This window comes from Hylobates moloch, unplaced genomic scaffold (assembly GCF_009828535.3).
Source record: "Hylobates moloch isolate HMO894 unplaced genomic scaffold, HMol_V3 SCAFFOLD_2, whole genome shotgun sequence".
Classification (NCBI taxonomy): domain Eukaryota; kingdom Metazoa; phylum Chordata; class Mammalia; order Primates; family Hylobatidae; genus Hylobates; species Hylobates moloch.
In genome coordinates, this window is record NW_026652277.1 from 16856064 (window position 1) to 16879982 (window position 23919).

Consider the following 23919-nt stretch of genomic DNA (forward strand, 5'->3'; position numbering starts at 1 on the left):
ATGCTTGTTACTGTATATTTTCAATTACAAATTAAGGGCAAAAATCACCGTCTTTCTGTGAATATATTTCCATAATTTAAGAATTCCACTAAGCTACATTCTGTCTTCCAGTTTGTAAGCAAATGTCTCTACAGACCCTTCAAGTGTTTATAGTTGGTGCACAGTAACTCGACACTTATTTTGTATAATGTTGCTCAACGGAATGTGGGATACTATAATTATAGCATAATTATTCGTACTTCCAGTAAAACTCTAAACCATTTTATTTAGAATATTTCAGCAGTGAACAGAACCTACATGAAAATGTGCCAAAATAATTTGCGATTGTTTACTGAAATTTATGAGACTTGTACTAGGCTCTGTCTGAACACATATGAAAAATGTAGATAGTGATAGTTTCTGTATATGGGCTGGCTTACAGCTTCCCTATATTCATATTTATCTATGAGTTCTGAAAAATTGGTAATAGAGTATGATTTTTTCAATTGCAGTAAAATATACATAATGTAAAATTTGTCATTTTAACTATTTTTAAATATACAGTTGCAGTGGCATTAGGTACACTCACACTGTTGTGCAACCATCCTCCCCATCCACCTCCAGAACTTTCTCATCACCCCAATCAGAAACTTTGTATCCATTACGCAATAACTACCCATTCTCCCTCCCCGCATAGTGGCTCATTTCACTTCGAATAACGTACTCAAGGTTCATCCTTGTCACCGCATATGTCAGAATTTCCTTCCTGTGGAAGGCTGGTACTATTCCACTGCATGCACGGAACACACTTCCTGTATCCATGCATGGGTGAATGGGATGACACTTGGGCTGCTTCTACCTTTTGGCTACTGTAAATAATGGTGTTATAAACACTGATGTACAAATATCTGTTCAAGTCCCTGCTTTCAATTCTTTGGGGTCTATAGCCAGAGGTGGAACCACTGAATCACAGGGTAATTCTATGTTGAATTTTGTGACGAACCTCCATAGTGTTTTCCAACAGTAGCTGAACCATTTTACGTTCCCAAAAGCAATGCACAAACTTCCAATTTATCCACCTCAAAATACTTGATTTTTAAGAAGAAAAATTTGAATTAAAATCTTGTAATATGATTTCTGGACTTGTTTCTTTTCATCTCTCTTCTCTTTGTCACTCGCTTTTATCACAAACCATAGAATTTATGATGCAAGACTTAGTTTGATTAGAAACCCTAATTCCAAGACGTCTGCTGAGGAAGAGAGACAGAGAAAGTTAAAAGTCATAAAAGTTAATTCAGAGTACACTCTGTATGTTGCCACAATAAAGAACAACTGGGGGAGGGGAGTAGTGTCATATGACATGGGATCAGAGGGCAGCTTCCACCCTGAAATCTTAACATCATGCTACATTCCTCAGCGTGCAAAGGCAAATTCAACTAAGAAGCTGAGAAGACAAAAACAAGCTTTGATAATAGCCAACAAAAGGAAAGTACATACAAAATGAAGAAGGAAAAACGAGTTTTCTCCTTCAGACAGAGGCTGAGGAAAATGTAGATAATGTGCACCAACAGTTTCTGTGGCCGCTTGATGGAGAGGTAATCAAACATTTAGGATTATTTTTCCTGACACATTTTCAGACTGCTATATAAATTGAATAATGATAATTTGGTTTACATATCATATGCATTCGTTTAGATGAAATAAAGAAATATTTACAGGATTGGAAATTAAAACATTCAATGGGCTAGAATTAGAATCATTATTTTAAAATTAGAAATAAAAAACTTCTTTAATTAATATAAAAATATGTTATGCCTGTTATGACACTTCACAAGATACTCATGTAGACACTAAAGCTCTAGTGCTCCTTGATTTGTTTATAAAATCATTTTTAAAAAGAATATTCCACATATATACTTACCAGTTTCATATGAAAATATACTCTCCATAAAGCATAACAATAGTTCGTATTTTACAAAATACAGTAACATAAATTTGAGGAAACGTGTTTTTTTTTATAAAATCCAAATTTCTTATTAAAGACAGATTAAAATAATTTAGCTCAATATCACCAGAATTAGTTCAAAACAGAATTTCAGAATTACTCTCTGAAAATGAAGGAATATCATATGACCATCTTTCAGAGTTATTTCAAAATGATTCATATAGGATTTTGATTAGTTTAGCTACTACATGCACGTTGAGACTATTTCCAAGTAGGCGATAACGCTGTTTCACTGTTATCTTCTCAGGAAATCCTAAAAAGACAAAGAACAATTTAAAGAAACCATTTGTAATCACAATTTCCAGAGATGAAAGGATGTATCCTTTAGTAAGGGCACAGCGGTCATTTCATAAATAAATCACTAAGGTCTCCACGAAGTTTTATTAACAGAAGAGAATTTGGAGCTAAAAATATTCTATAACATTATATTGCCTACACAGTGAGATAGTAACACATGACATTATGTGTTATGCTCAGCACACACACACGTACACATATAATATCCACAGAACTCAGAGAAATGCATGTATTAGTGCACTTTTTAAAAAAGCTGTGCCTGCCATTATTTCACAGTTCTTTCTTTGATTTAACAATCATTTTATGGATACAAATTGCATAGCATAAAAATCACCCATTTAAAGTGTACAATTAGGAGGTTGTTGGTGCAGTCACTGAGATTTTCAAACATCTCCATTATCTAATTCCAGAATATTTTCATTACTTCAAAAAAAAATCTCATACCTATTAGCAGTCACTCTCTATTACCTCCCTGCCCCCAACCATTAATCTACTTTCTGTTTCTAGGGGTGTCTACTGGATTATATTTCATATAAATGGAACCATAAAATATGTTGTCTTTTGTGTCTGGTTTCTTTAACTGAACATGTTTTAAAGGTTCATTCATGTCACAGCATGTACTAATACTTCATTCCTTGTTGTCGGTGAATAATATTCTATTGCATGAATTTACCATATTTTATTTTTCCATTCATTCATTCACAGACATTTGGATTGTATCTACTTTTTTGGCTGTTGAGAATAATGCTGTTATGAACATTCATGTATGTTTTTGCATAGACATATATTTTCAATTCTCTTGGATATATACATAGGGGTGAAACTGCTGGGTCACACAGTAACTCTATGTTTAATGTTTGAGGAACCATTAGACTGGTTTTCAAAGCACCTGCACCATTTTACATTCACACCCAGCAGTGTATGAGGGTTCCAATATCTCCACATCTTCATCAATACTATTATGGATTGTCTTTTCTATTTTAGCCATCTTAATGAGTATGAAGTAACATCACATTATGATTTGATTTACATTTCCCTAAAAACTAACTAACATATTTTTAATGTGCTTATTGGCCATTTATCTATCCCTTTTGGAGAAATTTTGACTCAAATCCTTGCCCATTTTAAAATTGGATTTCTTTTTTTTTAATTGTTGAATTGTAAGAGTCCTTTACATATTCTGGATACAAGTCCCCCACGGTTGTTTTTACACTCTGCTTCCACAAATTGCCTTTCTCATATTGGACTTCAATTTGCTACATTCCTTTCTTAAAACAAAAAGGCCCATGGATCCCTCAAATGCTGGAAGAAGGCCTTGCAAATATCAGCATAAAAGACTGTCCATGTACAAGAGTGAGCACTATAATGTTAGTTATAATGTCAGGATTTCACATTCAGCACACTCTAGCATAGCAAGGAAATAAAGGAAAAATAACTTACATAAGAAAATGAAAAAAAAATTAGTATTAAGAATAGCAAAATTTCATATACTCGTGAGGACAGGTAGGTAAAATTAGTTACAATAAAGTTGCTTCATCGACACTTGACATTTTATTAACTGCAATAACATAACAGCAATTACTGTTGCAATTAAACATGATCATAAAGTTTCTATTCTAAAGATAATATCTTAGGCAAGCACATTATTTATCTAAAATTATTTACTTCCAAGTAGCCAGAGGTACAAATGTACCTACAAGCAGGCTTTTAGACTATCCCAGAGATGATCTTTTGCAATATTACAATTACCTCAGAAGGAAAGAAAGGTTTGAAAACAAACAAGTAAGATTTGTACAAATTATATCTATGTGTGTGTGCGCGTGTGTGTGTGCGTGTGTGTGTGTGCCCATCTGTGCATATTTCTTTAAATCTAAATTATTAGGTTGGCGCAAAAGCACTGCAGTTTTTGCCACTGAAAGTAAAGCATCTGTGCATATTTCTTTAAATCTAAACTATTAGGTTGGCACAAAAGTAACTGCAGTTTTTGCTATTGAAAGTGGTGGCAAATTACTTTTGTACCAACCTAACAACTTGTGAAAAAAATGACAAAATTTTTTAACTTAAAAGACAACCTTTAAAAAACTTAGATACATTAAAAATAACGATAATAATCCTTAAAAACAAAGAAACAGAGGACGAACAAGGTCAAGATATCAGCTTTCACCCACAAGGGCAGGTTAGTGTTTTTCTTCAAAAGCCCGCTACCGCAGAATACACACCACCAGTCACAGAACCAGGACAGAGCGTTTGGAAGGATCAATGCAGATCCATCATTGCCAGTAGACAAACAGCTCAAACAATGCCCATTTTTGGACCCAGGGTCAATAATGTTGGAAACACACATGAGGGACAGTTGTCTCACGGTGCTGCTCAGTGGTGACATCAGGGTAAGCTCAACGCCACAAACATATCACGTATTTTAAAAGGAGGTTCAGTAATTTCAAAGGCTGTTTTCCTAAGTATTATACATACATATTCAGAGAGCTTTGAAAAATTTTTTTACCCACTTAAAATTTTAAAAAATTAGGAAAATATTTATGAAATAAAGATTATAAAAGTAAATAAATGTTCATAAAGCAAGTCCTGAGTGACCTATAAACAGGCTTAGACTCCCACACAATAATAATGGGAGACTTTAACACCCCACTGTCAACATTAGACAGATCAAAGAGACAGAAAGTTAACAAGGATACCCAGGAATTGAACTCAGCTCTGCACCAAGTGGACCTAATAGACATCTACAGAACTCTCCACCCCAAATCAACAGAAAATACATTTTTTTCAGCACCACACCACACCTATTCCAAAATTGACCACATAGTTGGAAGTAAAGCACTCCTCAGCAAATGTAAAAGAACAGAAATTATAACAAGCTGTCTCTCAGACCTCAGTGCAATCAAACTAGAACTCAGAATTAAGAAACTCACTCAAAACCGCTCAACTACATGGAAACTGAACAACCTGCTCCTGAATGACTACTGGGTACATAACGAAATGAAGGCAGAAATAAAGATGTTCTTTGAAACCAATGAGAACAAAGACACAACATACCAGAATCTCTGGGACACATTCAAAGCAGTGTGTAGAGGGAAATTTATAGCACTAAATGCCCACAAGAGAAAGCAGGAAAGATCCAAAATTGACACCCTAACATCACAATTAAAAGAACTAGAAAAGCAAGAGCAAACACATTCAAAAGCTAGCAGAAGGCAAGAAATACCTAAAATCAGAGCAGAACTGAAGGAAATAGAGACACAAAAAACCCTTCAAAAAATTAATGAATCCAGGAGTTGGTTTTTTGAAAAGATCAACAAAATTGATAGACTGCTGGCAAGACCAATAAAGAAGAAAAGAGAGAAGAATCAAATAGACACAATAAAAAATGATAAAGGGGATATCACCACCGATCCCACGGAAATACAAACTACCATCAGAGAATACTATAAACACCTCTACGCAAATAAACTAGAAAATCTAGAAGAAATGGATAAATTCCTCGACACATACACCCTCCCAAGACTAAACCAGGAAGAAGTTGAATCTCTGAATAGACCAATAACAGGCTCTGAAATTGTAGCAATAATCAATAGCTTACCAACAAAAAAAGAGTCCAGGACCAGATGGATTCACAGCCAAATTCTACCAGAGGTACAAAGAGGAACTGGTACCATTCCTTCTGAAACTATTCCAATCAATAGAAAAAGAGGGAATCCTCCCTAACTCATTTTATGAGGCCAGCATCATCCTGATACCAAAGCCTGGCAGAGACACAACCAAAAAAGAGAATTTTAGACCAATATCCTTGATGAACATTGATGCAAAAATCCTCAATAAAATACTGGCAAACCGAATCCAGCAGCACATCAAAAAGCTTACCCACCATGATCAAGTGGGCTTCATCCACGGGATGCAAGGCTGGTTCAACATACGCAAATCAATAAATGTAATCCAGCATATAAACAGAACCAAAGACAAAAACCACATGATTATCTCAATAGATGCAGAAAAGGCCTTTGACAAAATTCAACAACCTTCATGCTAAAAACTCTCAATAAATTAGGTATTGATGGGACGTATCTCAAAATAATAAGAGCTATCTATGACAAACCCACAGCCAATATCATACTGAATGGGCAAAAACTGGAAGCATTCCCTTTGAAAACTGGCACAAGACAGGGATGCCCTTACTCACCACTCCTATTCAACACAGTGTTGGAAGTTCTGGCCAGGGCAATCAGGCAGGAGAAGGAAATACAGGGTATTCAATTAGGAAAAGAGGAAGTCAAATTCTCCCTGTTTGCAGATGACATGATTACATATCTAGAAAACCCCATCGTCTCAGCCCAAAATCTCCTTAACCTGATAAGCAACTTCAGCAAAGTCTCAGGATACAAAATCAATGTGCAAAAACCACAAGCATTCTTATACACCAATAACAGACAAACAGAGAGCCAAATCATGAGTGAACTCCCATTCACAATTGCTTCAAAGAGAGTAAAATACCTAGGAATCCAACTGACAAGGGACATGAAGGACCTCTTGAAGGAGATCTACAAACCACTGCTCCATGAAATAAAAGAGGATACAAACAAATGAAAGAACATTCCATGCTCATGGGTAGGAAGAATCAATATCATGAAAATGCCCATACCGCCCAAGGTAATTTATAGATTCAATGCCATCTCTATCAAGCTACCAATGACTTTCTTCACAGAATTGGAAAAAACCACTTTAAAGTTCATATGGAACCAAAAAAGAGCCCGCATCGCCAAGTCAATCCTAACCCAAAAGAACAAAGCTGGAGGCATCATGCTACCTGACTTCAAACTATACTACAAGGCTACAGTAACCAAAACAGCATGGTACTGGTACCAAAACAGAGATATAGATCAATGGAACAGAACAGAGCCCTCAGAAATAATGCCACATATCTACAACTATCTGATCTTTGACAAACCTGACAAAAACAAGCAATGGGGAAAGGATTCCCTAGTTAATAAATGGTTCTGGGAAAACTGGCTAGCCATATGTAGAAAGCTGAAACTGGATCCCTTCCTTACATCTTAGACAAAAATTAATTCAAGATGGATTAAAGACTTACATGTTAGACCTAAAACCATAAAAACCCTAGAAGAAAACCTAGGCATTACCATTCAGGACATAGGCATGGGCAAGGACTTCATGTCTAAAACACCAAAAGCAATGGCAACAAAAGCCAAAATTGATGAATGGGATCTAATTAAACTAAAGAGCTTCTGCACAGCAAAAGAAACCACCATCAGAGTGAATAGGCAACCTACAAAATGGGAGAAAATTTTCTCAACCTACTCATCTGACAAAGGGCTAATATCCAGAATCGACAATGAACTCAAACAAATTTAAAAGAAAAAAACAAACAACCCCATCAAAAAGTTGGCAAAGGACATGAACAGACACTTCTCAAAAGAAGACATTTATGCAGCCAAAAAACACATGAAAAAATGCCCATCATCACTGGCCATCAGAGAGATGCAAATCAAAACCATAATGAGATACCATCTCACACCAGTTAGAATGGCCATAATTAAAAAGTCAGGAAACAACAGGTGCTGGAGAGGATGTGGAGAAATAGAAACACTTTTACACTGTCGGTGGGACTGTAAACTAGTTCAACCATTGTGGAAGTCCGTGTGGCGATTCCTCAGGGATCTAGAACCAGAAATACCATTTGACCCAGCCATCCCATTACTGGGTATATACCCAAAGGACCATAAATCACGATGCTATAAAGACACATGCACACGTATGTTTATTGCAGCACTATTCACAATAGCAAAGACTTGGAACCAACCCAAATGTCCAACAATGATAGACTGGATTAAGAAAATGTGGCACATATACACCATGGAATACTATGCAGCCATAAAAAATGATGAGTTCATGTCCTTTGTAGGGACATGGATAAAACCGGAAACCATCATTCTCAGTAAACTATCGCAAGGACAAAAAACCAAACACTGCATGTTCTCACTCATAGGTGGGAAGTGAACAATGAGAACACATGGACACAGGAAGGGGAACATCACACTCCGGGGACTGTTGTGGGGTAGGGGGAGCAGGGAGGGATAGCATTAGGAGCTATACCTAATGCTAAATGACGAGTTAATGGGTGCAGCACACCAACATGGCACATGGATACATATGTAACAAACCTGCACATTGTGCAAATGTACCCTAAAACTTAAAGTATAATAATAATAAAATAAGTAAAATGTTAAAAAAAAGTAAATAAATGGCTCATTCTAAAAATGAAAGCTAAAACAAGTTTTACATTATGTCTCAGATATTATATAAGAATTTCCTATACATGAACTCATTTAACTATCACAATAACTCTATGAAGTAGGAGTTATGATTATCCTCATTTTACAGACAAGTAAACTAAAGAAGGGAACGGTTAAGGTGGGGCTGGGATATGAAATCACTCAGTCTGACTCTGGGCTCTGTGCTCCTTACCAAGGTTCAGTATTACCAAAGTGACTACTGCCCTTTGAAAACAAAAAAGCACTGGAATAAAGCTGAGGAATTCATTTTAATTAGATAGTTAATCTCTTTTCTGTCTTCAAGAGTATGTCTGATTGCTCATCTGAAAAAAGGAAAAAAAATAGTAGCTAGGAAAGCAGACTAGGAATGAGAATTCTTGAGTCTAATTCTCAGCTCTTTATTTGTTTTGTAATGCTCTCACTCGTTTTGTGACAAAAACTACAAGGAAAGTTTGTGTTTTTCTTAAACAACACTCCCCAGGATATTTGGGACAAAAATGAGATCACCAAGAAAGAGGCAGGGAGTACAAAATAAACCTGGTTGCTGCGACTACGCTCAGAGAATCAATTACCAAGAGGGTAGTCAAATTATAATGGCAGTTTGTTCCCTATGTACAAAATGGTTGTGTTCCAAAACCTCAGCTTAAATCCATTATTTAGAATCTGAAACATGATCTATTAAATCCATTATTTATTTAAGGGATAGTGCCATATTAATATTACAAAAGTATTGGACTTAACAAAGTTTGACTTTTCTGCATTCGAACTCTCAGAGTCCTCAAAAGCACATTTCCTCCTTCTCTAGCCAGGGAAGCATGCTAGGGAGGTCAGTTTTTCTCCCAGCCCATCAGCCAGGTACTGGGAGCATGCCCACCCCAGGCCTACGAAACCCACAGCCTCCTCAGAGCTGAGAGGACTGGCCCTGGTAGTGGGATCAGGGAGATGGGTTGGAGCATCTCTGAGAAGGCCAAAGCAGTGTGTCCAATCTCTTCAGAGCACCAGTCCTTGGACTTCCTGGACTGCCAATGGAGTTAGGCCTTTGACTTTCTCACTCTACAACTAAATCTTCCCATTTGTTCTTGAGATTCCTTCCTGTAGATCCCCAATCTTTCATCAATTCTGTGTCAATTCATCTCATGTGTCAATTTCATCTTCTGAGTCCCCCTTTTGTTCCATTATGAAAGCTCCTTCCTAGGCAGCCTCTCCACCTCCTCTTTGTCCACCTACCCCTTGTAGGGAAGGACAGGGGTACACAGCTGACACAGGTGTATCTCTGAGGAGAATAAATACAAATACACCCCCACCCTTCCAAAATAATCCCTCAACTGCCTTTCAATTTATAAAAAAGGCAATCGAAAGCATTCTTTCACAAGCTCTAGTGTGGGGTGAATAGGAGAGGACCTCTGGAAAAGAAAATAAGCTGGAAAGGGGACGCTATGCACAGCCATCTGTGGAAAGAGGCGAGGAGTTGCCAATGTGACCCTTCTAGCCATGCCAACCTCTGTGGCCCACTAGTGGAGTTAGAGAGAGGGAGAATGAGTCAGGAGAGAACCAAATGAGGCAGTTATGAGGGGAAAGAGGGCAGAAAGATGCCATAAATGGCATGATCAGGAAAGGAAAGAGGTTTCTTGAACCCATTTGTTTAGGCAAGTCCTAGACACACAAGTCCCTAAAGATTTTTGAGAGTTTTAATACATGAAGGCTGAATTCTGCATGTATCCCACATACCGAACTCTGGAGGAAATCCAAGGAGATTTGCTATTTCTTTAGGAGTGAAATATCGCAGTTTAAGCATTAACAGCTTTCTTATCTGTTGTTCTTGTGACAAATTGGTAAGGGATTTGTAGACATTCTCAACCTGTAAGAAAATACCCAAGATAAGTAAAAAAGTAATGTGCAACTAGATTTAAGATCTCCTGCTGTGAGATAGTTTAAACTCGACGAACATACAGCCTGCTGTAACACACAGTGGCAAAGTGCACAGGACAAAATGGCTCTGTATAATAGACTACATATTGGCTCGATAAGGGCAATGTAAACTTTGAAAAGAAAAAAAGGTTAACATTCAACAGTTCAGGATATTTTTCAGGGTGTCTGTCATTTCTGAGCCCTTAAAATAAAATCATAAGAGTATAAGCAATAAATGACAATATAAAAGAAATATAGTGAAAAATGCAAAAGAAGCTTGACAAAATAACGAAGTCAATTTTACAATAAAACAGGAGAATCATTAAAACTTTTATTTTTTTATACTCAGTTTCATCAAGATACTTCCTTAAAATGATTAAATATATTAAGCAAATATAACTTCTCAAATCCAGACATTCAATTGCCTATAACAGAATTTTTACCATGGGTAAATTTTATCAGTAGTTAAAAGTTTGAATCAGTATAAAACATAATGTGATCTCACTTTAAAATTATTCAAAAAAATATAAAACTTGCTATATATTAGACTTGTATTCAACCATGACACCATGAAGAGTTAACAACTGAAGTATTCATAAAGCACATTGCCAAGATTTTTTTTTTCCTTAAAAGGAAGTTTTATAGTGTGTGCTGCAAAGAGGGCTCCAATATTAAGATGTTTGTACAACATTTTAGAGAACATTAACTATTGTAGACTGAGTTTCAACTTACTATTTATGGAATAAAAGAAAAGCAGAAGGTAAAAATAAGAAAAAGAAAAACATAAAACATTCCTTGCGCATATGCTCATGCAGAGCAACAAGAAAAAGATTTATTCAACAGTAATAAAATATTATATATATGAATATACTTATGAATGAATAAAATATATATTCATGGCCAGATGAATGCATAAAATTATTTCAATGTTCTCAAAGTATTAAACAATTTTAGTTAAAAATTTTAAAGTGTCTTAGCTTTAAAACATGCATAGTACCTGCACATCCTCTGCAGTCTGTAACACAGACCCTGTCCCTTCTATGTAGCTTCCATATCTGAAAAATCAACACAACTATTATGCGGCACCTGATGTATGAGTTAATGCTAAATTTCTTAAATATTTATTGAATGAATTAATCTACACAGTTACATCCTTCTGAAATATCTTGAATAATGTCACATAAATATCCTTTGTAGGTAAAAAATTACTAGGTAAAAGACATAATATAGTTCCATTTAAATGTCTCATAAATGGGCCGGGCACAGTGGCTAATGCCTGTAATCCCAGCACTTTGGGAGGCCCAGGCGGGTGGATCACCTGAGGTCAGGAGTTTGAGGTCGGCCTGGCCAACATGGTGAAATCCCGTCTCTACTAAAAATATAAAAAAAATTAGCCAGGCGTGGTGGTGCGTGCCTACCTCAGGAGGCTGAGGTAGGAGAATCTCTTGAACCTGGGAGGTGGAGGTTGTAGTGAGCCGAGATCACACCACTGCACTCCAGCCTGGGCAACAGAGTGAGACTCTGTCTCAAAAAAATGATAATAATAATAAATAATAAATGTCTCAGAAATGAAACATGGCACAGTTTTTTGAGTTGAGTAAATACCACTGAATGATGAACTATAAATTGTCATTTCTTTTTATTAATTGTCCTGTCTTGAATGTTCATCACTGGAAAGGATGCCCTTTATATTCAAATATAATTCAATATTGGCTCCCTTGCCACATTAACCTAAATGTTGTATAGGTGAAAAGAAATCGCTGCCATTTTTATCATGCCTGAACCATCATTTCCTCTCAGGAGCCCACCACCCTGCTCTCTAACACCACAGCAAACACAGTGACACTGAGCCTATGTCTGCTTGTCATTTAACACAGTACGATTTTATGATCACTTTCACACAACAATCAGACCATTATATAAAAAATTGCATAGAAAGTACAAAACACTTCAGAAATGCAAGTCATTAGCAGTATTTCTCTCTCTAAGATTATTGCCAAGCTGGCCGTTCACATATTAGCATTATTTCTTTTTCACAAAGAAAACAGTTTAAAATAAGAATTAGAGGGAAAAAGTCAAACCAGGAAAAAAATAATTTTTTTCAAACTGTCTTTTTCATATATATTACACATACAAATATGTGCGTATATACACATAGTATCTATACCAAAATAAATTTTACAATCAGTCTTCTTTTATGCCATCTTCATAATTAGAAAAGAATTTCAAGGTTGTTTTTTATTACAAAATTGCTAAGTCTTATTTTATGAGAGTCCTAAACAGAACCTATTGAACTTAGTAACTGACAACAGCCCAGTGAAGTCTTTCAAGGTAACGGAAAGCAATAAACCCTTTCCCCTGAAGTACGAGGGCAGAGTATAATAAAGTCAGAATGACTCTGGTATGGTTCTATTGGGGTACAGTGTATCATACAAGATATTAACAGCCTAGAAGGTAAGAATAGAAAGCCTGAATTGACAAATCATACAACTACCTATCAAATGAGATTGAGTAGCATTCAGAAAGCAGAGATAGAGATCCTTGGCAAAATTTTTCTTTTTTTTTTTTTTGAGACAAGAGTCTCACTCTGTCGCCCACGTTGGAGTGCAGGGGTATGATCTCAACTCACTGCAACCTCTGCCCCCCAGATTCCAGCAATTCTCCTGCCTCAGTCTCCCAAGTAGCTGGGACTGCAGGCGCCCACCACCATGCCTGGCCAATTTTTGTAGTCTTCGTACAGACAGGGTTTCACCCTGTTGACCAGGCTAGTCTCAAACTCCTGACCTCAGGTGATCTACCTGCCTCAGCCTCCCCAAGTGTTGGGATTACAGGCATCAGCCACCGTGCCCGGCCAAAATTTTTCTTAAAAAGGTCTAATTTTTCCCCTTTCTAGGTTTAAAAAAATTACTGAGAAATGTATTAAATGTTAAAGAAATAACCCAAAGGAAGCCCTCTAAATGTTCATGAATAGGTAACCAGTAAAGTAAATTACAGAATACACCTATACCATGAAAACAGAAAGTCCTTTAAGTACTGACATGCGATGATATTCTATTTATATTGTGCAGTGAAAAAAGGGGCATATATATAGTATCCTGCCATTTACTTATAAAGGGGGATAAAATATACATGGATATTTAAATACACTTTCAGATACAATACCTCTGGAAGATTATACAGTAAACTGATATCATTGGTTGAATGTGGGGAGAACTGAATGGTCAAGAGACAGAAATGGAAGGGAGTCTTAGAATCTTAGTTATCTTTTGAATTGGAAACCACGGGCATATATTATTTATGTAAAAACCTGAAAAAAATTTAAATTTAAAAGTTACCCTAATATTCTCCAGATAACTCAATATTACTTCTTTAGTTTAAAATTTAATTTCTTATTATACATTGATCATAAGAGTGAACACAATTCTTTGAGGTATGATGTGCCACAGAAGTGCTAAAGAATTAGCAAGCAATAGTCTACAGAAACCATGTTTCTACTATGGGTATTTAAGTTCCTATGAAGGTCACCAAACAAATGACATTGTCTTTTATGAGCACTTTTGTGGGTGGTGCACATAATGTTCTGCCAAATGGAATTTTTACTTGTGTTCTATTGGAACATGAAGCAGGCAATTAAGGGAAAATACATCATTCTAGCAAAAACATTTTATAAAATGCTTCTTGTTTTTAGAAGAACTTAAAGAAACAACAGCTTTAAAAATCCTGGTTATTTTGGATACAGGATGAATAGATCTTTAAAACCTACCCTTTGGTAAAGCACACGGACCTTCTACAAGTGGGCTGAACAATATCTAATAGAAGAGCATATCGCAGCAATGACTTTGGTGGTAAAAGATACTGGTTCATGTCAGTGTCATCTTCAAGAAAATCTTTTAGCATTTTCACGGAGAGATCACTATCTTGTTGATTTTTCCTGTGAATTTCTTCTGCAGTTTCAAGCTTAAAAAGAATGGCATCTTTTCCAGAACACTGCATGCTGCTATCAAAGCTAATATTTGGTTCAATGTTCTTTTCTTGAATTTTATTTTCTACATCCATCGCATATTTTTGTGGATGTACAGATTCAATTTTGGGGAACTCCATCAGTACCTGGCATTAAATAAAAATACACAAATTGTGAAAAGTTTCATTAAAAATAAGAGAAATTAATAATGTCCAGTCAACATTATGAAAAAAACCTCATTTAGTCTTTACGGGGTTGCCATTAAAAGATAGAAATTGTGGTTTACTTGTATTTGTAAAAGTTATTACAAGTTATTAATCATACAGCTATATTGTCATCTCGTTACAGATGATTCATTTCATGGATTAGTGTTTACGGTATTTATTAATAAAAACATTCAATAAACTAACAGAAAGTATATACTGAATATAGATAAATCATATTTGTAGCCTATTTGGAAAAGAAGTTTAGAAAGCAAGACTAACATTTCCAGAAAACATGTTTCGAATCAAGTTTTGCCATACTCCTTCATTAAAAATGAAAAACCGAAACATAGCTATGGTCTAAAGGAAAAATAGCAATTAAAAAAAGAAAAGCGATTTTCACTGTGAAGGATTATTTCTACTCATGAGTCCCATGGGAAAAACTTGTTTTGCAAAACATATAACCAGGTATAAAGTCCTATTTTGTAAAAGGAAAACCATTCCAGGAATTTTTAATAATGAAGTCTTTGAAGTCAATCTATGAAGTTAATGTTAACGTAATATAATGTATAAGGTATATTAACTTTACATTGGAATTAGCTACTATGGAAAGGGAGCAATATTAGGATTATATTATAAAGGGATTGAGTTGACACTACCAATCCCTTATTAGTAGACGTGACTTTTGTGTCCTTACCTATGACAGTTAAAGAGAGTTTTGCTGAAATTTTGAAATTCAGTTATCCATCCCCATTTTTTGACCTAAGCACGTAAAACTGCTGACATAGTTAGAGATTCTATCTGTAGCAATTAAGCATTTTATTCTAGCTTGTATTAATCATTACTATATTTTAATCAATTAAGCTAAATAGCACTGGCTTTAAAGAAAATGCAACCCATGTGTTAAAATATTTGTAAGCCACTTTTAAGAAAAAATAATAAATTTTATCAAAAGTAACCAATAGCTTCTATGGGAAGGATAAAATGATAAATGCAAAATAGTCTACAGGCAAAAGGGAAATTATGGGGGAAGGAGGAAGATAACAATACTAATGATAAGTTTTTTAACTCATTTGTTTTCTAATGAGGAAAAGAAAAATTGTTTCGTTTTGTTTTTGTTTTGTTTTAAAACAATAAAAGTGGCAAGAGGAAAACGGTCTTGAAGATGGACCTAGAGCATGGTCTATACTTCAGATTCTATAGGACACAGAGACACCTACACAAAGTAATTCTTGAAAATAAATTAGCAGACTAATATATATTTATAATAAATAAGCCATAATACTCATAACAAAATTCCAATAATAATACCTGACCAGGGGCTTGAAAAGGTAATGGCTCTGACTGAAGCTTTGCAATAAGAAAATATCGTAGCCTTGAATTTGGAATGCCAAGCTGTAAGCAAAGCAAAGCAGTTAGTTACTCTAGAAAATCAGAGACAGCAGTACTAACTTTAGCACCAAGTTAAACAACAACAACAAAAAACTCATACGAGCCTACATTTAGCTTCTACCAGAGCAAAATTTGCTATGGATTTGTAGAAGACTCCATTGTAGTATATTCTAAACTATTAAGTTGCTACTTTGTACTATTATTTGAATGAGTTAAAGATTGACGCTGACAAATACATCTACAAGTCACTTCCATTTTATATTTCCCAGCTAAGACGTAGTATAGATATTTTTACATTCATTATTGATAATATAGTAATAATTTAAAAATTAAAATATAGTTATTCTTGGCTATTTATTACCTCATTTTGTTAAAAAAGGATGATTCGCTGTGTTTTACAAGCTAAAAGGCAATAAATATGAAATACATTTAAAGAGATCAAATATGTTGCCAATTTCCACAGCTTGTATCTTGAATTTTTGTAATGGGTTGTCTATTAATTTCTGGGCAAAGAACAATATAATATGGCTAAAGATTACAAGAAACTAACAAGAACAATAACAAAAAGCTGACAGCAACACTTGCAAAATTCAAATCTGTCAAATAACTTGTCTTATCATGATCAATTACTTAAATTTCTTATCCATGAAATGGAAGCAGTGTTTTCAACTTAATGTTATGTCCCCAAAGCAGTAATTAGAAAGTTACTACATGTTTATTTTGTTTTCTATTTTGGATTATTTTGAAACATTAACATTATTAATTATTAACATTATTAACACCGAGTTTGGAAATACCAAACTTGACATATTTTCAAAATATGCTATCCTTTGCTCTCTAAAAGAGAAATATAGTCTCTCTTTCAAGCTATTTAATTTTTTTCATAAAATAAGTATGAATGAATTTATATGCATGCACTAAATTCTGTGGGAAGGAAGACCCATAATCTAAACTATTTTCAGAGTTTACATATAATATTATCCAACATAAAGCAATTCTGCTTATCGAATCAAATTCTCTTTGGGAAAAAAAGCCTTTAAATTATAATTTATATAAGCATTTATAACTGTGGTACCTACAGAGGTTGGAGATAATAGAAACTCTTGGTACTGAAAGCCACAATTTTCTATTGTTTGTATCAAGAGGTCTCTAAAAAGAAAAAAAAAAAAGCTTTAATTCTTTACTTGGAAAGAGGGTTCTTATTTAAAGAACGTACACAAAAACTGGGGTTTTTTTGTTTGTTTTCTTGTTTTTTCGTTTTTTTTTGAGACAGAGTCTCACTCTGTCGCCCAGGCTGGAATGCAATGGTGCAATCTCAGCTCACTGCATCCTCCGCCTCCCAGGTTCAAGCAATTCACTGCCTCAGTCTCCTGAGTAGCTGGGATTCCAGGCACACACCACCACGCCCAGCTAATTTTTTTGTATTTTTAGTAGAGGCGGGGTTTCACCATCTTGGCCAGGCTGGTCTTGAACTCCTGACCTCATGATCCACCCGCCTCGGCCTCCCAAAGTGCTGGATTACAGGCATGAGCCACCACGTCCGGCCCACAAAACCTCATTTTAAGTGAAAACTGTAACTTCACTTGTTTAGAAAGATAATGACCCTATGTTTTTACTGAGTTCAGCACCTGAGAAATAATATTGAATCAAAAGATACAGATAATTCTTTATTACAAATAAAAAAAGCTGCCAGATAAATTATCCAAACTGATGAAACTTAGAATTGCTAATCTAGTGATGATCAATCTGCCATGGGAACTAGAACTTTATCTTCAAGGTGGCCAGTCAGATAGGAGCACTGTTACAGACAGCAGCTGACTCAAGAACTCGGGTGGATGCTTTCTCTCCAGCTGAGCCACCATCTGAAAGAACCCCGACACAGGGATTCCTCCTGCATCCAACTGTAGGGCAGAAAATACTTGTCAACAGCACCAATTCTTACTGAAAACATTTCTACTTCCACAGAAATAAGCACCAATATAAATGACTAAAATTGAGAGATGCCATTCTTACCAACCACTTACTCTAGAAAAATTCAAAAATATCAAAATAGAAGAGAATCGGTTGAACAAAACTTTGTAATACTTTACATTATTAGTCAAAATCAATATTGATGAATAAAACATTTAATATATAAAATGTCAGAATGTATGCACTGGTTTTTAAGATTTTTATTTCACAACAGTTCCTACTATAAGATATACCAAGTCTAAGATGTATGCAAGACAAATACATTTTTTTACCTTGTAGAAGATACTTCAAAACCTTTAACATTCTCCAAAAGAATATACTTTGGTAATTTTTGTAATCTAAAAAAAAACAAACAAATGGAATTCTAAATATCTCATTACTAAGAAGAAAAAGTAAAGAAAATCATTACTTGTGGGAAATATAAGGCAAGTAATTTTCTGAACTCTTTTTAAAATGGAATTTTATAAGGCTGGAGACAACTTATATTCTATTCATTTTTCCCTTAAACACAGCCTACTTGATAAAGTTAACATCTGAAATGTTGATTTCCGTTGGAGTTTATGTCAAACATGGGTTCACACAGAGCCTCAGTGGTGACAACTGAAAGGGCTGCTACTCACACAGAAGGGTGGCTTTAAGGGTTTGCACATATTTCCAGGCCATGGGTAACAGCATTCACTAACATTAGCACCATCTGCATCAACACTATGAGCAGACGCAGTAGAATCTAGCTAGTAGGCTGTGATTCCCTGTCACTCACTGTGGCGGCAAGCATGGAATTGTGAAACATTTGCAGTTACTTTATTAGTCATGGTAGAAGAAGATAAATGACATACCCAATATCTCAAGGGAGCACGTATAAATGGCTATCCTCTACAAAATGACAAACATCACATTCTTCCAGACCTGGAGTTTCAAATTAAAGGTAAGCTTGTACAGGAACATAAGTTTTTACCTTGGGAGAATATCTAGAATATATAAGAAGCTATTCGTCCTTGAATCAGTCATATCACCCTGCCGGCCAATCCTAAAGGGGTAAAAAAAACACACACACAGGAAGTTTATCAAGAATCTGATAAAAAGATGTCAAATCATTTTTTAAGTCAAAACAGAGAATAAAAATAAGTTGGCCCCTACAAAAAATAGGGTCATCTTTCTTGTTACAGAGAAGGAAATACATTTATTCATTTAAAAAGAAAAAAGGGGTCCAGGCGCAGAGGCTCACCCCTGTAATCCCAGCACTTTGGGAGGTTAGGCAGGTGGATCACTTGAGGCCAGGAGTTCAGGACCAGCCTGGCTGACATGGTGAAACCCCATCTCTACTAAAAATACAAAAATTAGGCCAAGCGTGATGGCTCACATCTGTAATCCCAGCACTTCGGAAGGCTGAGGTGGGCAGAACACTTGAGCCCGGGAGTTCCAGACCAGCCTGGCCAAAATGGCAAAATTCCATCTCTATTAAAAATGCAAAAATTAGCCGGGCGTGGTGGGGCACACCTGTAATCCCACCTACTCAGGAGGCTGAGGCACAAGAATCACTTGAACCTGGAAGACAGAGGTTTAACAGAAAAAAATCCTTACATATATAATAAGTACACTTAAAATTTATCTTTATAAAACAATATGACAAATGACTTACATTAATCAAAAAAGAACAAGAAGTCAATGCAGAATAAAACCAACTGCTCTCTTAAAATCACTTTGTTTAGGAAAACACACACAAATGTGCTGGTTGACTACACTTTTTGCTCTCCCCTTGGTGATATAACCAGAGTTGAGATGAATGAGCTGCTGAATGGAGCAGCAACCTGAAGCTAATGGCACTGGTGGCCAATCTAAGCCAATCAAAGCAGTAGATAAAACTAACACAATTTTGTCCAAAGTAAATAGGAGAGACTTAAGCTGAAGTCTAGATTCTATAAGCAGGAGGAGCAAGTTGGTTAGAGTAACTAGGGTCAAAACAAGTCATGTAAACAGGCAGTATTAGGGCCAGCAAATAGATCCTACAAGTAAGATTCACAACATGACCAAAGATAAAGCAGAAATGAAGACTTGAATTGAGCCTGAGCAGCAGGAGCAGAGGACCAGCGTTCAAAAACGTGTGTAGAGGGAAATTTACAGCACTAAATGCCCACAAGAGAAAGCAGGAAAGATCCAAAACTGACACCCTAACATCACAATTAAAAGAACTAGAGAAGCAAGGGCAAACACGCTCAAAAGCTAGCAGAAGGCAAGAAATAACTAAGATCAGAGCAGAACTGAAGGAAATAGAGACACAAAAAATCCTTCAAAAAATCAATGAATCCAGGAGCCGGTTTTTTGAAAAGATCAACAAAATTGATAGACCACTAGCAAGACCAATAAAGAAGAAAAGAGAGAAGGATCAAATACACGCAATAAAAAATGATAAAGGGGATATCATCACCGACCCCACAGAAATACAAACCACCATCAGAGAATACTATAAACACCTCTACGCAAATAAACTAGAAAATCTAGAAGAAATGGATAAATTCCTCGACACATACACCCTCCCAAGACTAAACCAGGAAGAAGTTGAATCTCTGAATAGACCACTAACAGGCTTTGAAATTGAGGCAATAATTAATAGCTTACCAACCAAAAAGAGTCCAGGACCAGATGGATTCACAGCCAAATTCTACCAGAGGTACAAAGAGGAGCTGGTACCATTCCTTCTGAAACTATTCCAATCAATAGAAAAAGAGGGAATCCTCCCTAACTCATTTTATGAGGCCAGCATCATCCTGATACCAAAGCCTGGCAGAGACACAACCAAAAAAGAGAATTTTAGACCAATATCCCCGATGAACAACGATGCAAAAATCCTCAATAAAATACTGGCAAACCGAATCCAGCAGCACATCAAAAAGCTTATTCACGATGATCAAGTCGGCTTCATCCCTGGGATGCAAGGCTGGTTCAACAAACGCAAATCAATAAACGTAATCCAGCATATAAACAGAACCAAAGACAAAAACCACATGATTATCTCAATAGATGCAGAAAAGGCCTTTGACAAAATTCAACAACCTTCATGCTAAAAACTCTCAATAAATTAGGTATTGATGGGACGTATCTCAAAATAATAAGAGCTATCTATGACAAACCCACAGCCAATATCATACTGAATGGGCAAAAACTGGAAGCATTCCCTTTGAAAACTGGCACAAGACAGGGATGCCCTTACTCACCACTCCTATTCAACACAGTGTTGGAAGTTCTGGCCAGGGCAATCAGGCAGGAGAAGGAAATACAGGGTATTCAATTAGGAAAAGAGGAAGTCAAATTGTCCCTGTTTGCAGATGACATGATTACATATCTAGAAAACCCCATCGTCTCAGCCCAAAATCTCCTTAACCTGATAAGCAACTTCAGCAAAGTCTCAGGATACAAAATCAATGTGCAAAAACCACAAGCATTCTTATACACCAATAACAGACAAACAGAGAGCCAAATCATGAGTGAACTCCCATTCACAATTGCTTCAAAGAGAGTAAAATACCTAGGAATCCAACTGACAAGGGACATGAAGGACCTCTTGAAGGAGATCTACAAACCACTGCTCCATGAAATAAAAGAGGATACAAACAAATGAAAGAACATTCCATGCTCATGGGTAGGAAGAATCAATATCATGAAAATGCCCATACCGCCCAAGGTAATTTATAGATTCAATGCCATCTCCATCAAGCTACCAATGACTTTCTTCACAGAATTGGAAAAAACCACTTTAAAGTTCATATGGAACCAAAAAAGAGCCCCCATCGCCAAGTCAATCCTAACCCAAAAGAACAAAGCTGGAGGCATCATGCTACCTGACTTCAAACTATGCTACAAGGCTACAGTAACCAAAACAGCATGGTACTGGTACCAAAACAGAGATATAGACCAATGGAACAGAACAGAGCCCTCAGAAATAATGCCACATATCTACAACTATCTGATCTTTGACAAACCTGACAAAAACAAGCAATGGGGAAAGGATTCCCTAGTTAATAAATGGTTCTGGGAAAACTGGCTAGCCATATGTAGAAAGCTGAAACTGGATCCCTTCCTTACACCTTAGACAAAAATTAATTCAAGATGGATTAAAGACTTACATGTTAGACCTAAAACCATAAAAACCCTAGAAGAAAACCTAGACAATACCATTCAGGACACAGGAATGGGCAAGGACTTCATGTCTAAAACACCAAAAGCAATGGCAACAAAAGCCAAAATTGATGAATGGGATCTAATTAAACTAAAGAGCTTCTGCAGAGCAAAAGAAACCACCATCAGAGTGCACAGGCAACCTACAGAATGGGAGAAAATTTTTGCAATCTACTCATCTGAGAAAGGGCTAATATCCAGAATCTACAATGAACTCAAACAAATCTACAAGAAAAAAACAAACAACCCCATCAACAAGTGGGCGAAGGACACGAACAGACACTTCTCAAAAGAAGACATTTATGCAGCCAAAAGACACATGAAGAAATGCTCATCATCACTGGCCATCAGAGAAATGCAAATCAAAACCACAGTGAGATACCATCTCACACCAGTTAGAATGGCCATCATTAAAAAGTCAGGAAACAACAAGTGCTGGAGAGGATGTGGAGAAATACGAACACTTTTACACTGTTGGTGGGACTGTAAACTAGTTCGACCATTGTGGAAGTCAGTGTGGCGATTCCTCAGGGATCTAGAACTAGAAATACCACTCGACCCAGCCATCCCATTACTGGGTATATACCCAAAGGATTATAAATCATGCTGCTATAAAGACACATGCACACGTATGTTTACTGCGGCACTATTCACAATACCAAAGACTTGGAACCAACCCAAATGTCCAACAATGATAGACTGGATTAAGAAAATGTGGCACATATACACCATGGAATACTATGCAGCCATAAAAAAGGATGAGTTCATGTCCTTTGTAGGGACATGGATGAAGCTGGAAACCATCATTCTCAGCAAACTATCGCAAGGACAAAAAAAAACAAACACCGCATGTTCTCACTCATAGGTGGGAATTGAACAATGAGAACACATGGACACAGGAAGGGGAACATCACACACTGGGGCCTGTTGTGGGGTGGGGGAAAGTGGAGAGGGATAGCATTAGGAGATACACCTAATGTAAATGACGAGTTAATGGGTGCAGCACACCAACATGGCACATGTATACATATGTAACAAACCTGCACGTTGTGCACATGTAAAGTATAATTTAAAAAAAAGCATGCTATTTATCTTCAGAGTCTTAAATAAGTTCCTTGGCATCATTGGTCAGTTTCCTCACACCTGATGGCAGAACCAAAACCATCAGTGGATCTGAGGTTCAGCTATGGGATTAGACTGGATGTGAACAGACTTCTCAGCAACCTGCCGTTCTTATTCGTCCTTTCCTGTCAGACTTTCACATGAGGACTACAGAATCAGTTACTCCTGCCATCAGCAGCTGGAGCTGTGCTAAGACAAGCGGGAGGTGGGAGTAGGACAGCTACGGGGCCCTCTGCAGTATTACCTGAGGCTTCACAGAGCTGGAGCTGCATTCCACTGTGTATATCCTGCTCACTGTACTCCACAGGCCACACTCCTGCATGTGCCTAGAGCCACCCTGAGATGGAATGGCCTCTGCCTCCTCTGATAAACTCCTAATCTACTTCCGGACACAGTTCAGACATCACCTCTGAAAGAATTCCCTTCTCTTGGCATGCAGCAAGCCCTTTTCTCCTCTGTACTCCTGTGACACTTTCAGCATTCTTTTATTATATAGCTTACAAGATAATTTAAGATAACATTATAAGATAATTATTTGTCAGCTATTCCCATTAGACTATGAGCTCCCAAGGGACAGGAACTACAGCATCAAAAATAATGCCTGGC

General features: G+C 36.5%; 1 protein-coding gene across 9 annotated transcripts in view; it reads right to left on the reverse strand.

Annotated features, from left to right (window-relative positions):
• Nucleotides 1-362: 362 nt before the first annotated feature.
• Nucleotides 363-23919, reverse strand: part of TRDMT1 (tRNA aspartic acid methyltransferase 1) — a 61188-nt gene continuing 37631 nt past the window's right edge. For 6 of the 9 annotated variants that reach the window (XM_032164428.2, XM_032164249.2, XM_032164724.2 and 3 more), the window contains 8 exons: nt 18974-19045; nt 18291-18356; nt 17127-17196; nt 15967-16050; nt 14255-14598; nt 11489-11546; nt 10312-10441; nt 363-2237 (listed from right to left, as the gene is read on the reverse strand). In XM_032164428.2, the coding sequence (XP_032020319.1) occupies nt 2131-2237; nt 10312-10441; nt 11489-11546; nt 14255-14598; nt 15967-16050; nt 17127-17196; nt 18291-18356; nt 18974-19045 (931 nt within the window). In that variant the 3' untranslated portion in view covers nt 363-2130. Of the gene's footprint in view, nt 2238-5985; nt 6040-9703; nt 9813-10311; nt 10442-11488; nt 11547-14254; nt 14599-15966; nt 16051-17126; nt 17197-18290; nt 18357-18973; nt 19046-23919 lie in introns of those variants that run through there. The other 3 variants (XM_032164336.2, XM_058432024.1, XM_058432023.1) reach the window with 3 other exon arrangements.